We start from the raw sequence: 21345 nt of genomic DNA on the forward strand, positions 1-21345 counted from the left end.
ATACATCTTTGGGAAGGACTATGGGCATTGAAGACAATTTTTAAGCCCCAGATAGCTATAGGCGGTTAAAAATCAACAATACTGCTTTAAAAACCTTTTTCAAATCCATATATTTATAAATGGCTTGACAAAAACTGCAGGTCATTGTACATGTTTAATTTCTTACTGGGACTGTAAACCGATGCTTCGTACGTTCCTTCAACTAGTTATGAAAAAAAACTTATGAATAAAATGTCAACAAAAATTGGTAATCAAATTGTTGCCCCTTTTCTGAAATGCCCTGCAATGCAGTAGAGGGGTGCGCCAGGAAACACAAACCAAATTGCCCACTGCTAGTCACTGTTCTCTTCCATTATGGACTTTATCTGCAGATGTTTAGTAACACACATACTAACTAAAAAAGTAATAACCAAGTTTGTCTTAGCTTGGTATTGTGTCAAATCAACTAGCAGTCGTTTGTACAGCGTTTCAGATTCTGTCTTCACAACTGTCAGTGCATACAGAACTGCTGCTCCCCCGCCCCCCCCCCCCCCACATCCTCCCACCCAGCCCCCCTCCCACCAACCCATTCCAGTAGAACCCCCATTACCTGAACTTTAAAACCACACAGGGAAGGCTAGACTTCCTTGTGCTGTATATACGTTGCCCTGGCAATTCCACCACAAACTTGGTGAAGTGCAATGTTCTTCTTAAGTAAACACTGCCCTTTCTTACATAACAGGTTAATACCTCCCTACAAGCAAAGGTGCCCTCAAGAAAAAAGCTCATGTCATAGCAGCGAGAAACGTGGTCCCAAAAGGCCGGTGGCAGATGGATGTCATTAAGCAGCAGTAACTGAATGAAGACAAACAAAACGTGACGAAACATCACCGACCCAACTTTTGTCCAGAGGTTTAACTGAAGAGGAACAATGGACAACAAATACCACATCAGGGAAAAATTCATCCTGAAACAAACAGTCTGTCTAGCTGTGAATTATTGCTTAAAAGGGCACCGCTTTGTCAATAAAGGAGGGAGGAATAAATGGGGAAAAAGGGTTGGGTTAGTAACACATTATTTAAAATGAAGACAGTACCCCTTTAAGGAAACAACATGCTGATCAGACAAACTGAACTTTTTTTTTGAAAATTCAAGAGAGTTTGGACAACAGGAGTCATATCTATAATCGGGACAATTGAAAACACAGGATACAGCTAATAATCTGGACAAGGGGATACATGGGAATACGGCTGTAGTCTGAATAACAATACACTGCTGTAGTCTGAATAACAGAATACACTGCTGTAGTCAGTACAAACACATTAGGTTTAGCGTCAATCTAAATAGCGCACAGTGCAAAACATTAAGGGATCAAGATCTTCAAACATTAAGTCAGTGTGATAAACCCACTTGAGATGCATTCAATTGGTCAAACAAAATGCCTGTGTTCCAGGAGCCAGTTATGGTAGCATTTCAGCACTGTAACAGAAATTATTTCCTTACTGTCAAAATAAAAATTGTTAAAATTAAAAAGCTGCCACAACTGTAATGTGGTTGTGCAATATTTTAGCACATTTCCCCACACTATAATGCAGTACAGCTGTTAACTGGTGAGAATGCAGAAAGAAGAAACTAGAACGTTGGCTAACATGCTAGATGGCATTTACCTGTCAATTTAATGGAGGCATTTAACACCTGCATTAAAAAAATGAATTAAGAAACACCAGAATAGCATGTAAAGCATTCATATGCCTGCACCATCCATGACAATATTCTGGTGTTCAATTTTGAGATTCACTCATGGCCAAACTTGATTTGCAATTCCCTACACAACAGTCCTCAGGAATAGACACACTGACGGAATGATTAAAACAAGAGTATCAACATGAATTCAATTGTAGACTACAATCTCTTAGCTGGATGTTCAAGGTTACCTTGCTACCTACTCCTCCAACATGAATGTACCTTGAAGAATTCCAAACAACATTTCAGAAATGTATTAATGTTTGGACAGAAAAGCTCAAGTGAAGAGTTAAAGCTATGTTGCAGGATAATGACGTGGTTGAAAAGAGCAGTGGTCAGGTGATATCATACTTGGTTTTAGAAATCTATTGATTTTAAGTGGAAGGGAAGACCAAGATGTTTTATATTCCAATTTACCCATGTTCTCTTAGACAGGCAAGACAATGATGTGACAGCCATAATTCTGGGGTAGTGACTGTTTGCACTACTCCATACCACCCAATGATTAATAAGTTTCCATCAGTGAAAGGGTTAAATAATGATTTTTTTTGCCCCTCCAACATCAAGAAATAGGTACCAATAAAACTTTTAGAGTTCAATTAATATATCAGTGGTGCTTCTGCATCACTAGTGCACTTCAAACAAGTGGTGTGAATATCAACACTCACGTACAACTAGAAAGGAGTTTTCAGGGGTTACTGGGTTGAACTCACATCAGCAGGCTTTTCCATATTAATGAGGTCAGCATGAAGTTTCTATGTACCCTGGTTCCTGTTTCCTTCCCCTGTATCTTTCCACATGATTTTCTTAATTTCACCGCTGAATAGCCAGTTCACTAGTAAGTGCAGTACTACTTTGAAGCAACTAGAAAAAAACTTACAAAAATAAAATCCAAAGAAACATGAGGCAGAATGCTTACCTAGTTAGTGTTAATTTTACACTCTGCCATTCTAAACGAGACTCAAGTTCTAAAAATTCACAAAGCTTTAAACTAAAACACGTGATAACTGCCTCCTGGAAAGAGGAGGGAAGTCGCCAGATTGAAGTGATTTTATGGGACTACAGACTTTACCCAGTATGGGTACAAACACGGTTCACCGCATTTCACTGCCATCTTACAGTAGCTCTGCAGTTGAGGAGCCACTGTCATTGGAAGAAAAAATTTGAAAAATAAGTGTTTCACGTTTTAAAATTATTAGAAACAAACTGCTCCCAGGCCAGAAATTATAAACCACAAGGATCAAAACAGTTTTCACCCAGCCTAGCCACTGCCTCTTCCACTGCACAGCTGTTAAAGATATTAATTTCCCTCACGTACGACCTTTACATTTCTTTTACTTGAGAGGAGACCCTGCTCAAGTGACACAGCTAATTCAAGTTGAATTTCAATTTTTGTCATTGCCTTGCTACATAATTGACTGGCAAGTTGGTAGCACTCATTCATTTCACTCAGTTCCATATGTGGAACAGGATGTTTTAAGGATGGAAATGGAGCTGTAGTCAATTAATATTCTGCCATGCAAATCTGGAAATGATCAGCAGTCAACACTGTTTAGCAATTTATTTTACCAGGTCTGCATTAAGACCATGAGCTCTATGAGTGTGTGCGAATGGCATTTTTTGCCATTAATCATTCGGCATGAACCCCACCTGTGCTCCAACCATCCTATGACCCTAGTGTTTAATTTGTTTTTCCAACAAGACTTTCATAGTGCAGATTGCAAAGCAACTTCACCACCATTTCCATCCCAGGTCTTTTCTTTCAGAGATCCCATAAAATCATGTCAATCACCTCAAGAGGGTTTTTAGTTTCACCAGTTAATTTATTTTTTCCTCAGTTCAGGAACTTCCTGCATTTCTTTGCTCCGCAGTTACAAGGCAGTTTGTTGCTGGCATCTTCGATTGGGAACTTGTAATCGTATGTGAGTTCTTCACCACGGTAGATCTTTCGCACGGCGAAGATGACTATGTGTTTCTGTCCATCCACATTTATCACCCGTGAGTAGCAGTTCGGTTCACAGGAGTGGTTGATGAAACGTGCTGCATTTCCGTGCATCGTGGCATCCACAACTTCATAATCATCAATACGGAACATGTAACAACCGATCCCCTATTAATACAAAGAAAGAGAGAAAGAGTAGAAAAAATATTAATAAATTAACATTAGTGTATCTTCCCAAAAATACCAACTCCTGCTGGAGTACAGTCCTTAGGGCCTTGTAGCCCTTGGTTATCTTGCCCAAGTTTGCCTGGATAATGAGTACCAGTAAGGCACATGAACAGCATCGCAGCCAATTTTGACAGCTCTCACAAAGTTCAAACAGTTCATTTTCTAGTTTGGCCTGCAGCAGGGGCCCTGACAGACACTTAGTCATAGACTGGGGATATTGAAGCTGGCTGGCATCTCACTGTTGTTTCAGCCAAACCCAAATCCACAGATCTGTATTTGGTTCAGTATGACAGATCTTTAATCTTATTGATCCACTGGGATGTCAAATTCATTAGAACAAGGATGCAGAGACACTGGAGTAGGTGCAGAGGAGATTCACAAGGGTACTATTAGAATTGAGAGATGTAACCAATCAGGAGACAATAAACAGGCTGATGCTTCACAGGCAGAAAATTGATTAGGCCATTAGAAAATGCACATTACTCTCTGGTACTATACTGTTAAGTTAAGAGTGTTTTCTCCAAAAAGGCATGGCTAGAGAAGCTAGGGGTGCGGGCGGGGGTTGCAATGGGGAAGAGACAGCATGTGAGAAAAAACAGAAGGGAGAGAATATGTGCATGCATGTATGACAGACAGAGAAGAGACAGACACCTCCAATCGGAAATAATTAAGGATATAATAAAGGAGCCGAAAAATGTTTCCACGAGTGGGGAGTCCAGACTCAGGAGCTCTAAGTAGATGGCAGTCATTAACAAATCCAACTAGGAATTCAAGGGAAATCTCTCAGCTGAAAGTAATTCTAACGTGCAGCTCACTACCAGAAGTAGTAGTTAATGCAACTAGAATAGATATGTATAACGGGTAGCTAGGTAAACAGAAATAAAAAGGAAGAAACTAGATTATGCTGTGACGGTCAGATGAAAAGAGGTGAGAGGGTTCTTTGTAAAGCACTAACAGCAACATATCCCAGTTGGGTCAAATGGTTTGCTTCTGGTCTGTAATGTTATATAGTTGGGGCAAAAATTAATATTGTTATTTTGGGCAACACACTGCCCATGTTAGAGGACCTGAAGAAAACAAACCAATAACAAAAATGATTCGTACATCAACCAAGAGGTAAAGGAAAGGACCATAACACATCATTAGCTTAAGTGACCAAAATGCTGAATGTCAATGTTACACAATCTGATCAAACTGACTATATGGATCACTTCAGTTTTGAAAATCATGTTAATCTCAGTTTCAGCTGTATACATATGGCTTTTCCAGGAATTTGTTCCTAGTTAAGGGGCATGATGTGATTAACAATATACACTTCCATTCCAAATCAGAAAACCCCATTAACCACCCCCTTCACCAATGACATTAGTCAGTTATAAGACGATATTGTAAGGCAGATACAATTTCATTTTCATTCCCATTAAGCAGGCAAAACTACAAAAGCAAGCAAAAGCAATCCAAGCATTTTTAAAGTAAAATTTTATTCAACAAATACAGGAGCAAGAGTTGAAGAGAATGCATAGCTAATTGATCCACAGTATTACTCACAGGTATCCCAGGGTCTGGATCACTAAGATGTTTTGCTGCTAAAACTTATGCTGTTTAAGCTAGTATGTCCTCCTAAGGTACTTGATCAGATAGTTTCTATGAGAGAGATGTCTCATCAGGCACATGAGGCTGACTGCTGGGTAAGGTCTGTACAGATTGACAACTGCTTATGAATTCTGCTGCTTCTGGCCTTAAGATTAATGCCAGAAAAACTAGGAAGAGACTAGCTTTTCAATCTCTCTTAATATACTCTAAAGCATTAGTTATTTTTAAGCAATATGCAGAAAGTGTCAAACATGCCTCAGAAAAAAAGACTTTGAGCCGGTGGTATTCCTCACTGAGTTGAAAGACAGTTTTTATCAAAATCACTGTCTGCAAAGTGTCCAAAGAAAATGTCAAAGGTGGCACTATATAAAAGACAATTTGTAATTAATAGATGGAGGGGTTGAAAAATCTGATTAAAATAATCAAAGTTCCATGAAGACTGGCAACTTGATAAGTATTTGCAATTGGCAGCAGTCAGATTAGAGTGGAAAATATTGTTACAAGGTGCTCTAACATACAACAGCCTGATAGCTCACTCTGCTGTTTCAGTGGCAAAACAGCATATCCAGGTATAATTGGAGTGTGAGGGTGCAACAAATTCTAACAACATCCTCCATTTAAACTGTTGTTAATTAAATACAAATTTCACAGCAAGTTGTCCAACGTACAAAATAAAGGCACTTAACTGCCCAGTTTTGAAACAGTTCCACAACCAACTTGGTCATCCCCACAATGCGTACACTGAACATACAACAGCCAAAAAAGCTTGCACACAAACCAATTTTTAAAATGAACTGCAAAGTTGCTGCAAGTTAAACAACACAAGCAGATAAGCTGTTTTATTTCACAAGGAAGGCGGTGCGTCGCTGATGCCATAAAGATAGCGTTATTTCAGAAAGGGTTCATTAAACGGTGGAGAAATAACATCAGTGATTCCCACGATGGCTATCCCAGCACCTGTGGTTATTATCTAGCGTAAACCTGCACTAGAAACTCACCTTGCTGTCATAATATTTCTCTCGTTTGTCTGTGAGGACAGATCGAATGACATTACCCGAATATTCGATGACCATCTCACCTGCATCAATGTTTCGCTTACAGAAAAGGCCTCGTCCATGGATTGGTGACCTACAGCAGTTACAAAGACGGGAAGGGTGGAAAGGAAGAAGAAAGAGCACAAAATCATTCATTATGAACACTAAACTCATGGCATCATGTCAGTTTTACTCTTGGCTAAGTAAAATTCCACTGTATGATAATTAAAACTCCAATCCCTTCCCAGCCAACTCAATAAGTTAGTCAGTTGCTTTAATGAGATACTTTGCTCCAACTGACAGTTTAAATTCTGTATAAACACAGAATCTCAGTACTTATTAAAAGTGCACAGCAAACTGATACCAAGAACGTTCTCAACTTCTCTCTCTAACCTGCTTACATTGTTTGGAGTTCAGCTGCTTGACCACATTCTTGGTCAGCTTCCTAAGTTAACAATTTATAAACAGGAGATCATCCAGAACTCTAATGCCCATGTTCCAACTCATATCATCTTACAGCTACTTAACAATATGGTTTCACTGATCCATACTGGCTCCCAGTTAGGAGTCAGCTCCATTTTAAATTTCTTCTATTTGCATTCAGCCACGCACCAACCCTACAACCCTCCTAAGATATCTGCACTCCTCCAATTCTGGTCTCCCGAATATCCCCATTTTAATCGCTCCACCACTGCTCGGCCTGTCTTCAGTGCCTAGACCCAAAAGAAAAAAACTTCCTCCTGAAACCTCTCCGCAAACCTACTAAAGCTTTGCATGACAATGCTTATGTGAAGCACCGTGGAACAATTTACGATGTTGAAGGCTCTATAAAACCTCTTGCTGAGGTACAACTGTTCCACTGTAGTACCCTGGTCTTGCTCACATCACGGACACTTGTTCAGAAACAGCACATCAGCCTGCAGATTGAATACATTTACACAGAGTATGGAGATTTTAAACATGTTTATTTCGAAGATCAGAATGATTTTGAATGGATGAACTAACACAATAGCATTTAAGAAACTGAAGCATTTCTCACATTGATAAAAGGAGGAAGCACTTTGTACTACTGGGTTTGAACAGATCACTGATTTATCCCCAGAGAAAAGACTTCTAAGCTTTTTGCTTTCCGATTCCTCCTGTCTTTTCTGGAAGGTACTTAGTTACACTAGAATACATTGCTAGCTTTAAGGTTCCTTAATGTGTTCATTTAAGGTTAAGAATGGAAGGTTTCCCTTTCCCCCCTAATCAACTTGTTCAAAGATACTATTACATACCTCTAAAACAGCTGGGACTTGAACCCAGGCCTGTCAGTCCAAAAGGAGGGACATTATCACTGTGCCACAGAGGGCCCTGGTAGCTGTTAATTGTCTGAACACATAAATAGGGAGCAGCTGTTACACTGGATGTGGGATGAGAGGACTAGGACTGAGTAAACACTTCTCCTCAAAAGACAAGATACATGTCTTGGTTTAAATCTTGCCAAATGGCTTGAACTGTATTAACATACCAGTCTATTGACCCAGGTACATTGAACTGTGTGACTGGCCATTCTTTGTACGTGCTAATCCAAACAACAAATGCTGAGAGGTCATTCAATCATCAGTGTATCACAGTTGGGCTCAAACCAATCCCCAACTGACATTCACATAAACACTTCCAGTGAGGTTTGGTGAACAGCGATCAACAGCAAGGATACTGCTTATGTTTTGTTTCTCAGCTCAAAGGCATTGACGTTAGTTGAATCAGGGGAGATTACAGGGTAATTACAGAGTAAGGCCATTCAGTCAATTTAGCTTCATCCATCCAAAACCCCAGCTTGCCCAACTGGAGCATTCAATAATTTCTCCAGGAATTCCACAGGTCATGTCTCAGTTATTCAACCCGTAAATTAATTTCCGAATGGCAGTTTTAGTGTCAAGCTGAGCTTCATGGAATCAGCACTAACTTTAACCTTCGATACGGAAACTTTGTTAGTTTGAACTTTTAAAACCCATCCCGCTCTCTCAAATTCATTTTACAAATTTATTTTTCATACCTTCTTTGTACATCTAACAGCACCTTAGTTTAATCCTTTCAAAGCTCATAAAGCCTAGTATATCACCAATCTTTTTTCATACCTCTGACACTACAGGCATCAACCATGTTGCTCTCCTCTGACTGCCTCCGGTGTTGATTGTCTTCTTTGTGATAGCTTGACAAAAAACTGTACACAGAACTCATGGCACAGTCTGATGCATGCAAAATACAGTTCGAGTAAGACCTCCTTTGACTTTTTAAAAATTCATTCACAGGATGAGTGCACCACTGGCTCAGTCAGCATTTACTGCCCATCCGTAATTGCCCAGGGGGCAGTTAAGAGTCAACCACATTGTTACGGGACTAGTGTCACATAGAGGCCAGACCAACTAAGGATACCAGTTTCTTTCCCTAAAGGACATCAGTGATCCTGATGGGTTTTTCCGACAATCAAAATGGATTCATGGTCATCATTAGACTCTTAATTCCAGACTTTTGATTAATTATTGCAGCATTTAATTTGCTTTGTTAATTGCTGGTCTGAAAGTGGGTGGCATGTCGATTGTCCTGTCGACTAAGTTTCCTGTAAAGCACGCACAATGTTTGCCGATGATTGCACAATGTTGAGCACCATTTGTGACTCCTGAAATAATAAAGCAATCCATGTTCAAATGCAAAAAGATCTGGGCTGATGAGTGGCAAGTACTAATTGTAGCACACAAATGAACACCTCTTACTAGAGGCGATTTAACCACTGTCTCTTGACATTCAATGAAGTAACCATCATTGAATCCTTCACTAATCAACATCCGTAGAGTTGCCATTAACCAAGAACTCAACTGGACTTGTTAAATAAATACAGTGGCTACAAAATCAAGTCAGAACTAAGAATACTACAGCAAGTAATACGCCTCCAGTCAAAATCTACAATGCACAAGTCAGGAATGTGATGAACTACTTCCACTTGTCCGGATGAACACCGGCACTGCCACATCATCCCTGGATGAACACCGGCACTGCCACATCATCTCCGGATGAACACCGGCACTGCCACAGCATCCCTGGATGAACACCGGCACTGCCACATCATCTCCGGATGAACACCGGCACTGCCACAGCATCCCTGGATGAACACTGGCACTGCCACAGCATCCCTGGATGAACACTGGCACTGCCACAGCATCCCTGGATAAACACCGGCACTGCCACAGCATCCCTGGATGAACACCGGCACTGCCACAGCATCCCTGGATGAACACCGGCACTGCCACATCATGTCTGGATGAACACCGGCACTGCCGCATCATGTCTGGATGAACACCGGCACTGCCACAGCATCCCTGGATGAACACTGGCACTGCCACATCATGTCTGGATGAACACCGGCACTGCCACAGCATCCCTGGATGAACACTGGCACTGCCACATCATGTCTGGATGAACACCGGCACTGCCACATCATGTCTGGATGAACACCGGCACTGCCACATCATCTCCGGATGAACACCGGCACTGCCACATCATCCCTGGATGAACACCGGCACTGCCACAGCATCCCTGGATGAACACCGGCACTGCCACAGCATCCCTGGATGAACACCGGCACTGCCACATCATCTCCGGATGAACACCGGCACTGCCACAGCATCCCTGGATGAACACTGGCACTGCCACATCATGTCTGGATGAACACCGGCACTGCCACATCATGTCTGGATGAACACCGGCACTGCCACAGCATCCCTGGATGAACACTGGCACTGCCACATCATGTCTGGATGAACACCGGCACTGCCACATCATCTCCGGATGAACACCGGCACTGCCACATCATCCCTGGATGAACACCGGCACTGCCACAGCATCCCTGGATGAACACCGGCACTGCCACAGCATCCCTGGATGAACACCGGCATTGCCACATCATGTCTGGATGAACACCGGCACTGCCACATCATCTCTGGATGAACACCGGCACTGCCACAGCATCCCTGGATGAACACCGACACTGCCACATCATGTCTGGATGAACACCGGCACTGCCACATCATGTCTGGATGAACACCGGCACTGCCACATCATGTCTGGATGAACACAGCTCCAACAACAGTCAAGAAGCTTCACACCACTCAGGACAATGCAGCCAGCTTGATTGGTACCAAATCCACAAGCATCCACTCCCTCCACCGTCAATGCTCAGTAGCAGCGATATGTACTACCTACAAGATGTACTGCAGCAGTTCACCAAAATTCCTCAGACAGTATCTACCAAACCCATGACTACTGTCATCTTGAAGGACAAGCATACAGACACATGGGAACACCACCACCTTCAAGTTCCCCTCCAAGCCACTCACCATCCCAACTTAGAAATATATCACTATTTCTTCACTGTTGCTGCATCAAAATGCTGGAATTCCCTCACTAATGGCTTTGTGGGACTACCTACAGCAAATTGACTGCTGTGGTCCAAGAAAGCAGCTCACCACCATCACCTTCTCAAGGGCAACTAGGGATGGGCAACAAATGCTGGTCAGTCAGTGAAGTCCATGTCCCATGAGTGAAAACAAAGAAAATAACGTATAACTATTTCAATACAATTCATGACATGCATGATGTCTATTTTCCCTCTTGAACATGCTGGACTATACACTTACCTGGATTATATTAAATTTCACATAGCTTTGCCCACTTACCTATTTATTCATATAACTTCATATTTTCAGAGCTGATTCTTCAATATCAACCTCCTCCTAGTCTGGCAACATTTTCAAATCTAACAAATTTACATGGAATTTCTGTGTGCAAGTCAATGCAAGCCAGTCTCAGGAGACGCACTGTAGCTCTGATGTAACTCGTGAAAATGACTGCTATTTCCTACTCCTCAAACAATGCATCATCTATTCTTAAGGGATATCCTGACTCACCACCTTAAGTAGTTACCAGCGATATGAAATTTGCCAAATGTTTTTTGAAGCTGTGGGTATGCCACACCAACTTCTCAAATGAAAAAGGCCAACCAGGGTTAGTCAATCAGGATATTTCCTTTCTAAATCCAAGTTAACTGCTGTTTAATATGCCATTATTGTATCAATACCAGGAATAAAGTAGACGATAAATCAATCTCATGATTTTAAATGGGACTGAAGATTAATGGTCCATAAATATTATTTACTCCATAGGGATTTTATTTGGTTCAGCACTTTGAGTCTGTCTGTGACTTCCAGCTTACTGGTACCAGTCATTAGTTCTAGACGAGTTATTGACAGGTAGGCACAGTGAGCTGCTTGGAAGAAAGTAATCATTTGGGATCAACTGCCTCTTGCTCACTATCCGTTTCAAGTCTGGTTACATCTTTTATGAGTTTGTGTCCTTTCAAATTGCCATCTAACTTTTAAAGCGTTAAAATAGTCAATTACAGTCTTATTTTACTTCCACAAATGAGTTCATTTCAGGATTCAGGGTAGCCAGCTTGAACTATAATTTAAAAAAAACACAATTTAAAAAATGTTAATAATCCCTACAAGCCAGAAAACCTTCTCCTTGCAGTTTATTTCCATAAAATTCTGGGATTATTGATACTGCTAGCAAATCCAGTTTAATTTTAATGGCACCATTTCAGACCACACTCATTTCAACTGATGTGTTAGGTGAAGTAGATTTGAGCACGTATCATTCAGAGATCTAAAGTTACTCTGAATAATCAGAGAAGTTGGAATCGTGCATTCAGGAAATTAATGTTCCTGAAAGTGGATTGGAAGAGAAACTAGAAAGAGAATCAATCAAAGGATTAAGTAGGAATGGTGGATTTCGTGGTCTTTCAGTATCAGACTATAATGTTCCTGTCATTCCTCTATGTTTACAACCAAGCCAGGATGGTATGCGGCTCGGACAGGAACTTTCAAGTGTGCAAGTGAATCTGCTGCCTTTGGCATCCTACGTGGCAAAAGTTATGGATTTTAAGGTACCGCCTATGGACTCTTACTGAATTATCACAGTGCATCTTGTAGATAGTGTCCAGGCTGCCCTGTATCGTAGGTTGAATCTTCAATGTGCCGGATGGGGAGCCAAACAAGCGGTCTGCTTTGTCCTGGATGGTGTTGAGCTTGGGTGTTTTTGGAGCTGCACTCATTCAGCCAAGTGGAGACTGTTCTTATCAGTGCCTTGAGTTGTGTCTTGTACATGACAGGCTAACATTGGACTGACAGGGGGTACAGTCATTCTCCTCAGAATTGAGCCTCTTGAGCTGCTTGTGTTGCCAAGGTTTCTATGGCTGGACAATAATATCCCTCAGGGTGTTTTTTTTTGGGGGGGGTGGCGGTGAAGGATCCAAATTTAGGTTCATTCTAGTAGCTTCCAGTCTGGCAGACCTCAACAGAAATCAAAATGGTCAGAATCGAGATGAGTTTGATTTTACTCAGAAGGCTCTCCAATAAGCAACTAAATGGATAATCATCAAGAAAAGCACTAGAATGATATCAGAATATATACTGGGAACTGACAGCACATACATAACAAGATCCTAAACAGATAATGTTGTTCTCAATGATTTGCACCAGCTGCAAATATGTTTACACGGTGCCCTGAGTGTTGAACAATCCTGCAATACACTGTATACAAAAGATGATCATTTGTCCACATGAACCTGCTCTTCCTTTCTCTTTAGTTACTGTGGCTCTTATTTTTCGCATTCAAGTAACATGCAGTTAAATGCTGTATCCATTGAATTAGGTTCTCAGGCCATACAAAACCATGTCTTTGTGGAGCTACAATATGATCGGTTCAGCTAAGTTTGACGGTCTTACAGAAAGCTTAACTTTTAAAATCCTCACTTTGTGCGCTGTAATATATCAAAGTAACTCCAACAGCACAAACTGTAAATTTGTGATAAGTTGACACTAACATAATGTAATGGAGCAAATCCGTTCACTATTCCACTAGCAGCTTAACACACCTCTATACACAGTGCATACTATGTAGAATTCATTTTCCCTTACCGGTAGACACCAACTGCTTCTTTTGAAGTCTTTTTCAAGTGCCTGAATCGCATGGCCATTGGGAGGTCCATGCTAGTTGCCCGCCTACAAGGTCAAAGACAATAAGAAGTTACTGCAATGCTACCACTTCATTATAATTTTTTCCAGGATATTTACATTATAGACATCAACCTCTCTTCAAATGTATTTCTTCAGTTCCCTGACAGTGAAACTCAGTGACAAAGTAGTATTTATCTCAATTTGATTTTTACTTCAAATAAGTATCTTTATGTACAAATTATCTTCTGAAACATAGTCAAATAAACTTACATTTACCTTTGAGCACCAGTAAAAACAAATTATGGGATACATTTTATGAATGGCATACTTAATACAAAACCATTTAAGAAATAAGCTATTCGAACCCACATTAACATAACAGAAGCCGAGCTGAATTTCAAAAAACAAACATCATGTGAAAAATAATGAATACCATTAAAAAATTCGCTTCTCGCATTATTGGCAGGACAAGTAATCTGGCATGGTATATTGTGTAAGTGACCATAATTCCACTATATATGATAGCTGCTCCAGTATCAGTATTTTGGGTATAAACTGTCTGAGGCAGTGCAAGGAAGAAAACCACCTGCTACAACACATCGTTTTCTTGATGCATTGAGCCCCACCATGAGATATAGATTGCATTTTCAAAGAATTTTGTTTTTGTTTACAAAAACTGGAGCCAAGGTTTAACATCTAAAATGGCGCTGCTCTTTTTAAGATGCTGGTCCACTGGTAGGAAAAGGAAGCCATTCATCCCTCAAAGGCCTTTCTCTTCACTCCCGTAGGTAAGCTGTCTCTCAATTTATTTAATGACTACAGTATATATTTCTTGATATCCTTACCTAAAAAAACTGGTTAATCACGTACATGTTTACAAATTTATATAACTCTGGATAAAGATTTAGATTTCTGTATCTGGGGAATTTATAATTCAGTCATTGATTTTATTCACAATAACTTCTAAATATTAACATATAACAAGTTGGATATGCACTTATGATTAACTGAAGCCCACCGTGCTGATTTAAGCTGCACCTCCTCTTCCTCCTCTTCATTGGGACAATAGTCTGGTGGCTGCCGATGTTTTGAAGCCAAAAAATTGAACATATCAAATGCTGACTTCCTGCATGAATAAAGATAAAGTAATATACCATGGATCTTCTCGGAAGTACTATTGTCATGTGATAATTGCGATATTTAATGCATATTTATCTTGCTTCACTCAATCTTATAACTCGTGCTTTGAAAGACTGACGATCACATTGTTATTTCTTTCCTCTTTTATTAACCCTGGGATTGTCCTAGACCATGAAACTTCCATTCTCACTTCATTAAAATCAACAATAACCATGTCCCAACTCTACTCCAGGACTTCAAAAACTTTAAATGTCTTGGGTTCTCAACAGTCTCTTTCTCTTCAAAAGTTTACAAAGCAGAATTGGCATAATCCCTAGAAGATTTCCCATTTTCTGCTTTGTGGTAATTCTGCCGATGAGTCCAGTCCTTCATCTATGATTCTGACGTTGAGAGAAAGAAAATCCAGTTCAGACTTCTAGGGTTCCTGTATGTGCCAGTTAATCATATTCTCTCTCTCAAATCTGAAACTCTTGTTGGGAAGCAAACTCCACCTTACCATTCAAAATTTTTTGCCTAATGATAGCTTGTTGATGACTTTATTTGTAGCTAATGTAAATCCTGATCACTCAACTGCAACATGAAGTCACTTTGCTAACTATAATCAGCTCAGTGCAACAGTGAACAGCTTAAGTACAAATTTCTATGCTAGTGTTTTACCTTTGGTGTATTTCGGCTCTTGCTGATCCGTGGGGGTTGATAGGAAGCTCATCCACTTCCTGATGTTTGTGAAACTTGAAGCTGTAATTTTTGCAGCGCTTGGCTCCATAAAGCTGTTCAATTAAGAACACCACTGCATCATGAGAAATACCCAGCATTTTCAGTCCATTTATCGCTGCAAATGGAAACAAAAATAAAAACTAGCATTTGCGTATAAAACCCTGAAAATACTAAGCACATGGGTAGCCAAAGAACATAACTTAATACCCATCAATGTGATGAACAGTTCAATTTTCTCATGCTACTTTATCAATTCCACTTTAAGGACAGAAAATATCAGTAATCCTGGTTAAATGATGTTATGTATAACCTATACTTGTGTTCCTTCAAATGGAAGCACCCCACATGGAAGATAGTGGAAATCTGAAACTCTCCCTTCTAAAACTCTGTACAGAAAATTTCAAATTTGGGATTGAAAGTATTTTGTTAAAATGTGGTTAGTGAGAGCAAGTAAATAGAGTTTAGATAGAGACTGACCATGATGTAAGTGGTTGGTGGACAGGCTCAATGAGCCAAATAGCCTCCTCCTATTCCTACATTCAAGCAGAGCAGCTGAGACAAACAGACAGCAGGTCCTCTATATTCACAGTTAAATAATAAATTAAAGGACAATTACTCACCATCAACATTTTAGGGGTTACCATGGACCATAAACTGACCTAGACCAGCCACTTAAATGGGGAGGTCAGAGGCATGGAATCCTGCAATGAGTAACTTACCTCCTGACTCCTCAATGCCTGTTCACGTCTACAATGCATATCTCAGGTATGTGATCCAACATGCTCCACTTGCCTGGTTCATTGCAGCTCCAACAACACTCGAAGCTTGAAGCCTTCCAGGACAAAGCAGCCTGCTTCACTTGCACCCCACCTAACACCTGCAACGGTTACTCCCTCCACCATCAATAGTACGAATGCACTGCAACAGTTCATCAATGCCCCAAAGGTGACACTTTCCAAGCCCATGACCTCTACCACCTAGAAAAGGAAGGGGCAGCAGATACATGGGAACACCATCACTTGCACATTCCCCTGCTAAACCACTCAGCATCTTAACTTAAGAACTATATTGTTGCTCCTTCACCATTGTTGGGTCAAGATCCTGTAACTCCCTCCCTAACAGCTCTGTGGGTGTCCCTACACCCATGGACAGCAGCAGTTCAACATGGCAGCTCATCATCACCTTCTCAAGGGCAATTAGAGATTGGCAAAAATGCTGGCCTACTTTACCCAATAATGCTCACCTCCCATGAACGAATGAAGAGAAAAGACCTGTTGTATGACAATTAAGATGCAAGGCAATTGAAATTTAAACAGAAACAACAGATGTCTTGTGTGAAAATATTATATTTCAATATAAAGTAAAATGAAAATTTTTACAGCTTAGAACCAAACTTCACAAACGCAGATTCAAATTAGATTAGAACATTACAGCGCAGTACAGGCCCTTTGGCCCTCAATGTTGCGCTGACCTGTGGAGCCAATCTAGAGCCTATTTATCCTACACTATTCATCTATGTTTATCCAGTGACCATTTAAATGCTCTAAAAGTTGCCGAGTCTACTACTGTTGCAGGCAAGGCGTTCTATGCCTCTACTATTCTGAGTAAAGAAACTACCTCTGACATCTGTCCTGTATCTATCACCCCTCAATTAAAAACGATGTCCCCTCATGCTAGCCATCACCATCTGAGGAAAAAGGCTCTTATTGTCCACTCTATCTAACCCTCTGATTATCCTATATGTCTCAATTAAGTCACCTCTCAACCTTCTTTTCTCTAACAAAAACAGCCTCAAGTCCCTCAGACTTCCATCATACCAAGCAACATCCCAGTAAATCTCCTTTGAATCCTTTCCAAAGCTTCCACATCCATCCTCTTATGTGATGACCAGAACTGTACGCAATACTCCAGGTGTGACTGCACCAGTTTTATAAAGCTGCAACATGACCTCGTGCTCCGAAACGCAATCCCACTCCCAATAAAAGCTAACACACCATATTGCCTTCTTAACAACCCTATCAACCTGGATGGCAACTTTGAGGGATCTATGTACATGGACACCAAGAGATCGCTCTGCTCATCTACACCACCAAGAATCTTACTGTTAGCCCAGTACTCTTTATTTCTGTTGCTCCTTCCAAAGTGAATCACCTCACGCGTTTCCATATTAAATTTCATTTGCCACCTCTCAGCCCAGTTCTGCAGTTTATCTATGTCCCTCTATAATCTGCAACATCATTCCATACTGTCCACAACAACACCGACCTTAGTGTCATTAGCATATTTACTAACCCATCCTTCTACACCCTCATCCAGATCAGTTCTGAAAATGACAAACAGCAATGATCCCAAAACAGATTCTTGCGCTACATGACTAGTGACTGAACTCCAGGATGAACATTTCCCATCAACCACCACCCTCTGTGTTCTTCAGCTAGCCAATTTCTGATCCAAACTGCTAGATGACCCTCAATCCCATGCCTCTGTATTTTGTGCGATAAACTACTGTGGGGAAACTTATCAAACGCCTTACGGAAATCCATATACGCCACATCAACCACTTTACCTTCATCCACCTGTTTGGTCACTTTCCCAAAGAACTCAATAAGGTTTGTGAGGCACGACCTACCCTTCACAAAACTGTGTTGACTATGCCTAATCAACTTATTCCTTTCAAGATGATTATAAATCCTGCCTCTTATAACCTTTCCCAACACTTTACCCACAACTGAAGTAAGGAACACTAGTCTATCCCTACTCCCCTTCTTGAATAAGGGGACATTTGCTATCCTCCAATCTTCTGGCACTATTCCTGTGGACAATGATGATGTAAAGACCAAAGTGTCAAAGGCTCTGCAATCTCCTCCCTGGCTTCCCAGAGAATCCTAGGGTAAATCCGGCACAGGGGACTTATCTATTTTCCAGAATTGTTAACACTTCCACCTTGTGAATCTCAATTCTGTCTAGTCTAATAGCTGTATCTCAGTATTCTCCTCAACAACATTGTCTTTTTCCAATGTGAATACTGACGAAAAATATTCATTTAGCGCTTCTCCTATCTCCTTGGACTCCACGCACAACTTCCCACTACTATCCTTGATTGGCCCTAATCTTACTCTAGTCATTCTTTTATTCCTGATATATAGTGGGCGGCACGGTGGCACAGTGGTTAGCACTGCTGCCTCACAGCGCCAGAGACCCGGGTTCAATTCCCACCTCAGGCGATTGACTGTGTGGAGTTTGCACGTTCTCCCCGTGTCTGCGTGGGTTTCCTCCGGGTGTTCCGGTTTCCTCCCACCGTCCAAAGATGTGCAGGCCAGGTGAATTGGCCATGCTAAATTGCCCATAGTGTTAGGTAAGGGGTAAATGTAGGGTTATGGGTGGGTTGCGCTTCGGCGGGGCGGTGTGGACTTGTTGGGCCGAAGGGCCTGTTTCCACACTGTAATGTAATGTAATCTAATCTAATCTAACCTATAGAAAGCTTTCCTTGATCCTATCTGCCAACAACTTCTCATGTCTCCTCCTGGCTCTTGTTAGTTCTCTCTTTAGATCTTTCCTGGTTAGCTTGTAACTCTCCAGCATCCTAACTGAGCCTTCACGTCACAACCTAACATAAGCATTCTTCTTCCGCTTGACATGGGATTCAACTTCTTTAATAAACCATGGCTCCCTCGCTCGACCACTTTCTCCCTGCCTGACAGGTACACACTTATCAAGGATGCACAGTAGCTGTTCCTTGAACATGCTCCACATTTCAATTGTGTCCATCCCCTGCAGTTTCCTTCCCCTTACTATGCATCCTAAAAATTGCCTACTCACATCATAATTGCCTTTCTCCCAGCTATAACCCTTTCCCTGCAGTATACATTTATCCCTTTCCATCGCTAAAATGAACATTACCAAATTGTGGTAATCACCAAAGTGCTCAACAGGTTCATTACCCAAGACCAAATCTTATATGGCCTCGCATCTTGTTGGCCTGTCTACATTCTGTGTCAGGAAACCCTCCTGCAGACATTGGACAAAAACTGACTCATCTAAAGTATTTCCAGTCAACATTCGGAAAGTTAAAATACCCCTAATCAACTACCCTGCTACTATTGCTCCTATCTAGAATCACCTTTGCAATCCTTTCCTCAGCACCTCTGGAACTATTCAGAGGCCTATCGAAAACTCCCAACAGGGTGACCTCGCCTTTCCCATTCTTAACCTCAGCCCATAACTACCTCAGTAGACGAGTCCTCAAATTTCCTTTCTGCGACCGTAATACTACCCTTGACTAACAATGCTACACCACCTCCACCTTTTACCATCTTCCCTGTTCTTACTGAAACATGTAAATCCCGGAATCTGCAACAACCATTCCTGTCTCTGCTCTATCCATGTCTCTGAAATGGCCACAACATCGAAGTCCCAGGTACCAACCCACGCTGCAAGTTCACCCACCTTATTCCAAATGCTCCAGGCATTAAAGTAGACACACTTCAGACCACCTTACTGCTGGCTGGTGCACTCTTGCGACTTGAAACCATATTTCTTACCCTACTACACTCAACCTCCTGGACACTGGAACTACAATTTAGATTCCCATCCACCCTGCTGAATTAGTTTAAACCCTCCCTAAGAGCATTACCAACTTCTCCCCAGGATATTGGTACCCCTCTGGTTCAGTCTGTAGAGGTCCCACCTACCCCAGAATGAGCCCCAATTATCCAGGTATCCGAAACCCTCCTTCCCTGCAGCCATGTGTTCAACTCTTCTCTCTCCTTACTCCTCACCTCACTAGCAGATGACACGGGTAATAAACCAAAGATAACAACTCTGTTTGTTCTAGCTCTCAGCTTCCACCTTAGTTCCTTGAATTTCTACCTTAAATCCCCATCCCTTTTCCTACCTGTGTCGTTGATGCCTTCGTGGACCACGACTTGAGGCTACTACCCCTCCCCCTCAAGGATCCTGGAAACACGATCCGAGACATCATTAACCCTGGCACCTGGGAGGCAACACACCAACCGCGAGTCTCTTTCGATCCCACAGAACTTCCTATCTGTCCCCCTAACTATGGAGTCCCCAGTCACTAATGCTCTGCTCCTCTCCCCTCTCCCTTCTGAGCAGCAAGGACAGACTCTGTGCCAGAGACCTGGTAAGTGATGTCCTCTAACAGTATCCAAAACAGTATACTTGTTATTGAGGGGAACGGCCACAGGGGATCCCTGCACTGCTTGCCAGTTCCCTTTCCGTCCCAAGACTGTAACCCATCTGCCTTTTTCTTGTACCTGAGGTGTGACTACCTCCCTGTAACTCCTCCCAATAACTCCCTCCACCTCTCGAATGATCCGAAGTTCATCCAGCTCTAGTTCCCTAACACGGTTCTCAAGGAGCTAAAGTTGAGTGCACTTACTGCAGATGAAGTCAGCAGGGACACTAGTGGTGACCGTTACCTCCCACATTCTGCAGGAGGAACATTCAACTGCCCTGTCATTCCCACTATTCAAAATTCCCAAAGAGACTACCAAAAAATAAAGAATTAAATAAGATTCATTACCTTCCCAATCCAGCACACAGAAACTTTTTTTTTTGATTAGAAGAGGAGGATGGGTGGGATACACTACCTAAGTAGTGTTTCAGGTAACACAACCACCCAAATATATTACTACACTTACTCAGCAGTCCTGTGTCCGCTCCTGCTCAGCATGTACTCTGTATTCAAGAGGTAGGTTTTTAAAGCACTTACTTACCTTCCCGGTAGCCCCCAGTTGTTGCTTCCTCTTTTCTTGCTACTCTGGAAAAAATGCAGGCCTGACTGTCAAGCTAAGTCCCTTTCAAGTGGGAAACTTACCTTCCGGCAGCTCACGCTCTTCTCCTCCCTCTCTCCTCACTGCTCCAGAACATAATGCAGGCCTGACTCTTGAGG

At 41.6% G+C, this 21345-nt stretch overlaps 1 protein-coding gene across 4 annotated transcripts in view; it reads right to left on the reverse strand.

Annotated features, from left to right (window-relative positions):
* Positions 1–564: 564 nt before the first annotated feature.
* The window catches only part of kmt2a (lysine (K)-specific methyltransferase 2A), a 146158-nt gene continuing 125377 nt past the window's right edge, over positions 565–21345 (reverse strand). For 3 of the 4 annotated variants that reach the window (XM_072593403.1, XM_072593402.1, XM_072593401.1), the window contains exons 32-36: positions 15372–15546; positions 14593–14700; positions 13536–13619; positions 6484–6613; positions 565–3832 (exon numbers count right to left, since the gene is read on the reverse strand). In XM_072593403.1, coding sequence (XP_072449504.1) covers positions 3557–3832; positions 6484–6613; positions 13536–13619; positions 14593–14700; positions 15372–15546 — 773 coding nt within the window. In that variant the 3' untranslated portion in view covers positions 565–3556. The remainder of the gene's footprint in view (positions 3833–6483; positions 6614–13535; positions 13620–14592; positions 14701–15371; positions 15547–21345) is intronic. The other variant, XM_072593404.1, reaches the window with a different exon arrangement.

This window comes from Chiloscyllium punctatum, chromosome 23 (genome assembly GCF_047496795.1).
Source record: "Chiloscyllium punctatum isolate Juve2018m chromosome 23, sChiPun1.3, whole genome shotgun sequence".
Lineage (NCBI taxonomy): Eukaryota > Metazoa > Chordata > Chondrichthyes > Orectolobiformes > Hemiscylliidae > Chiloscyllium > Chiloscyllium punctatum.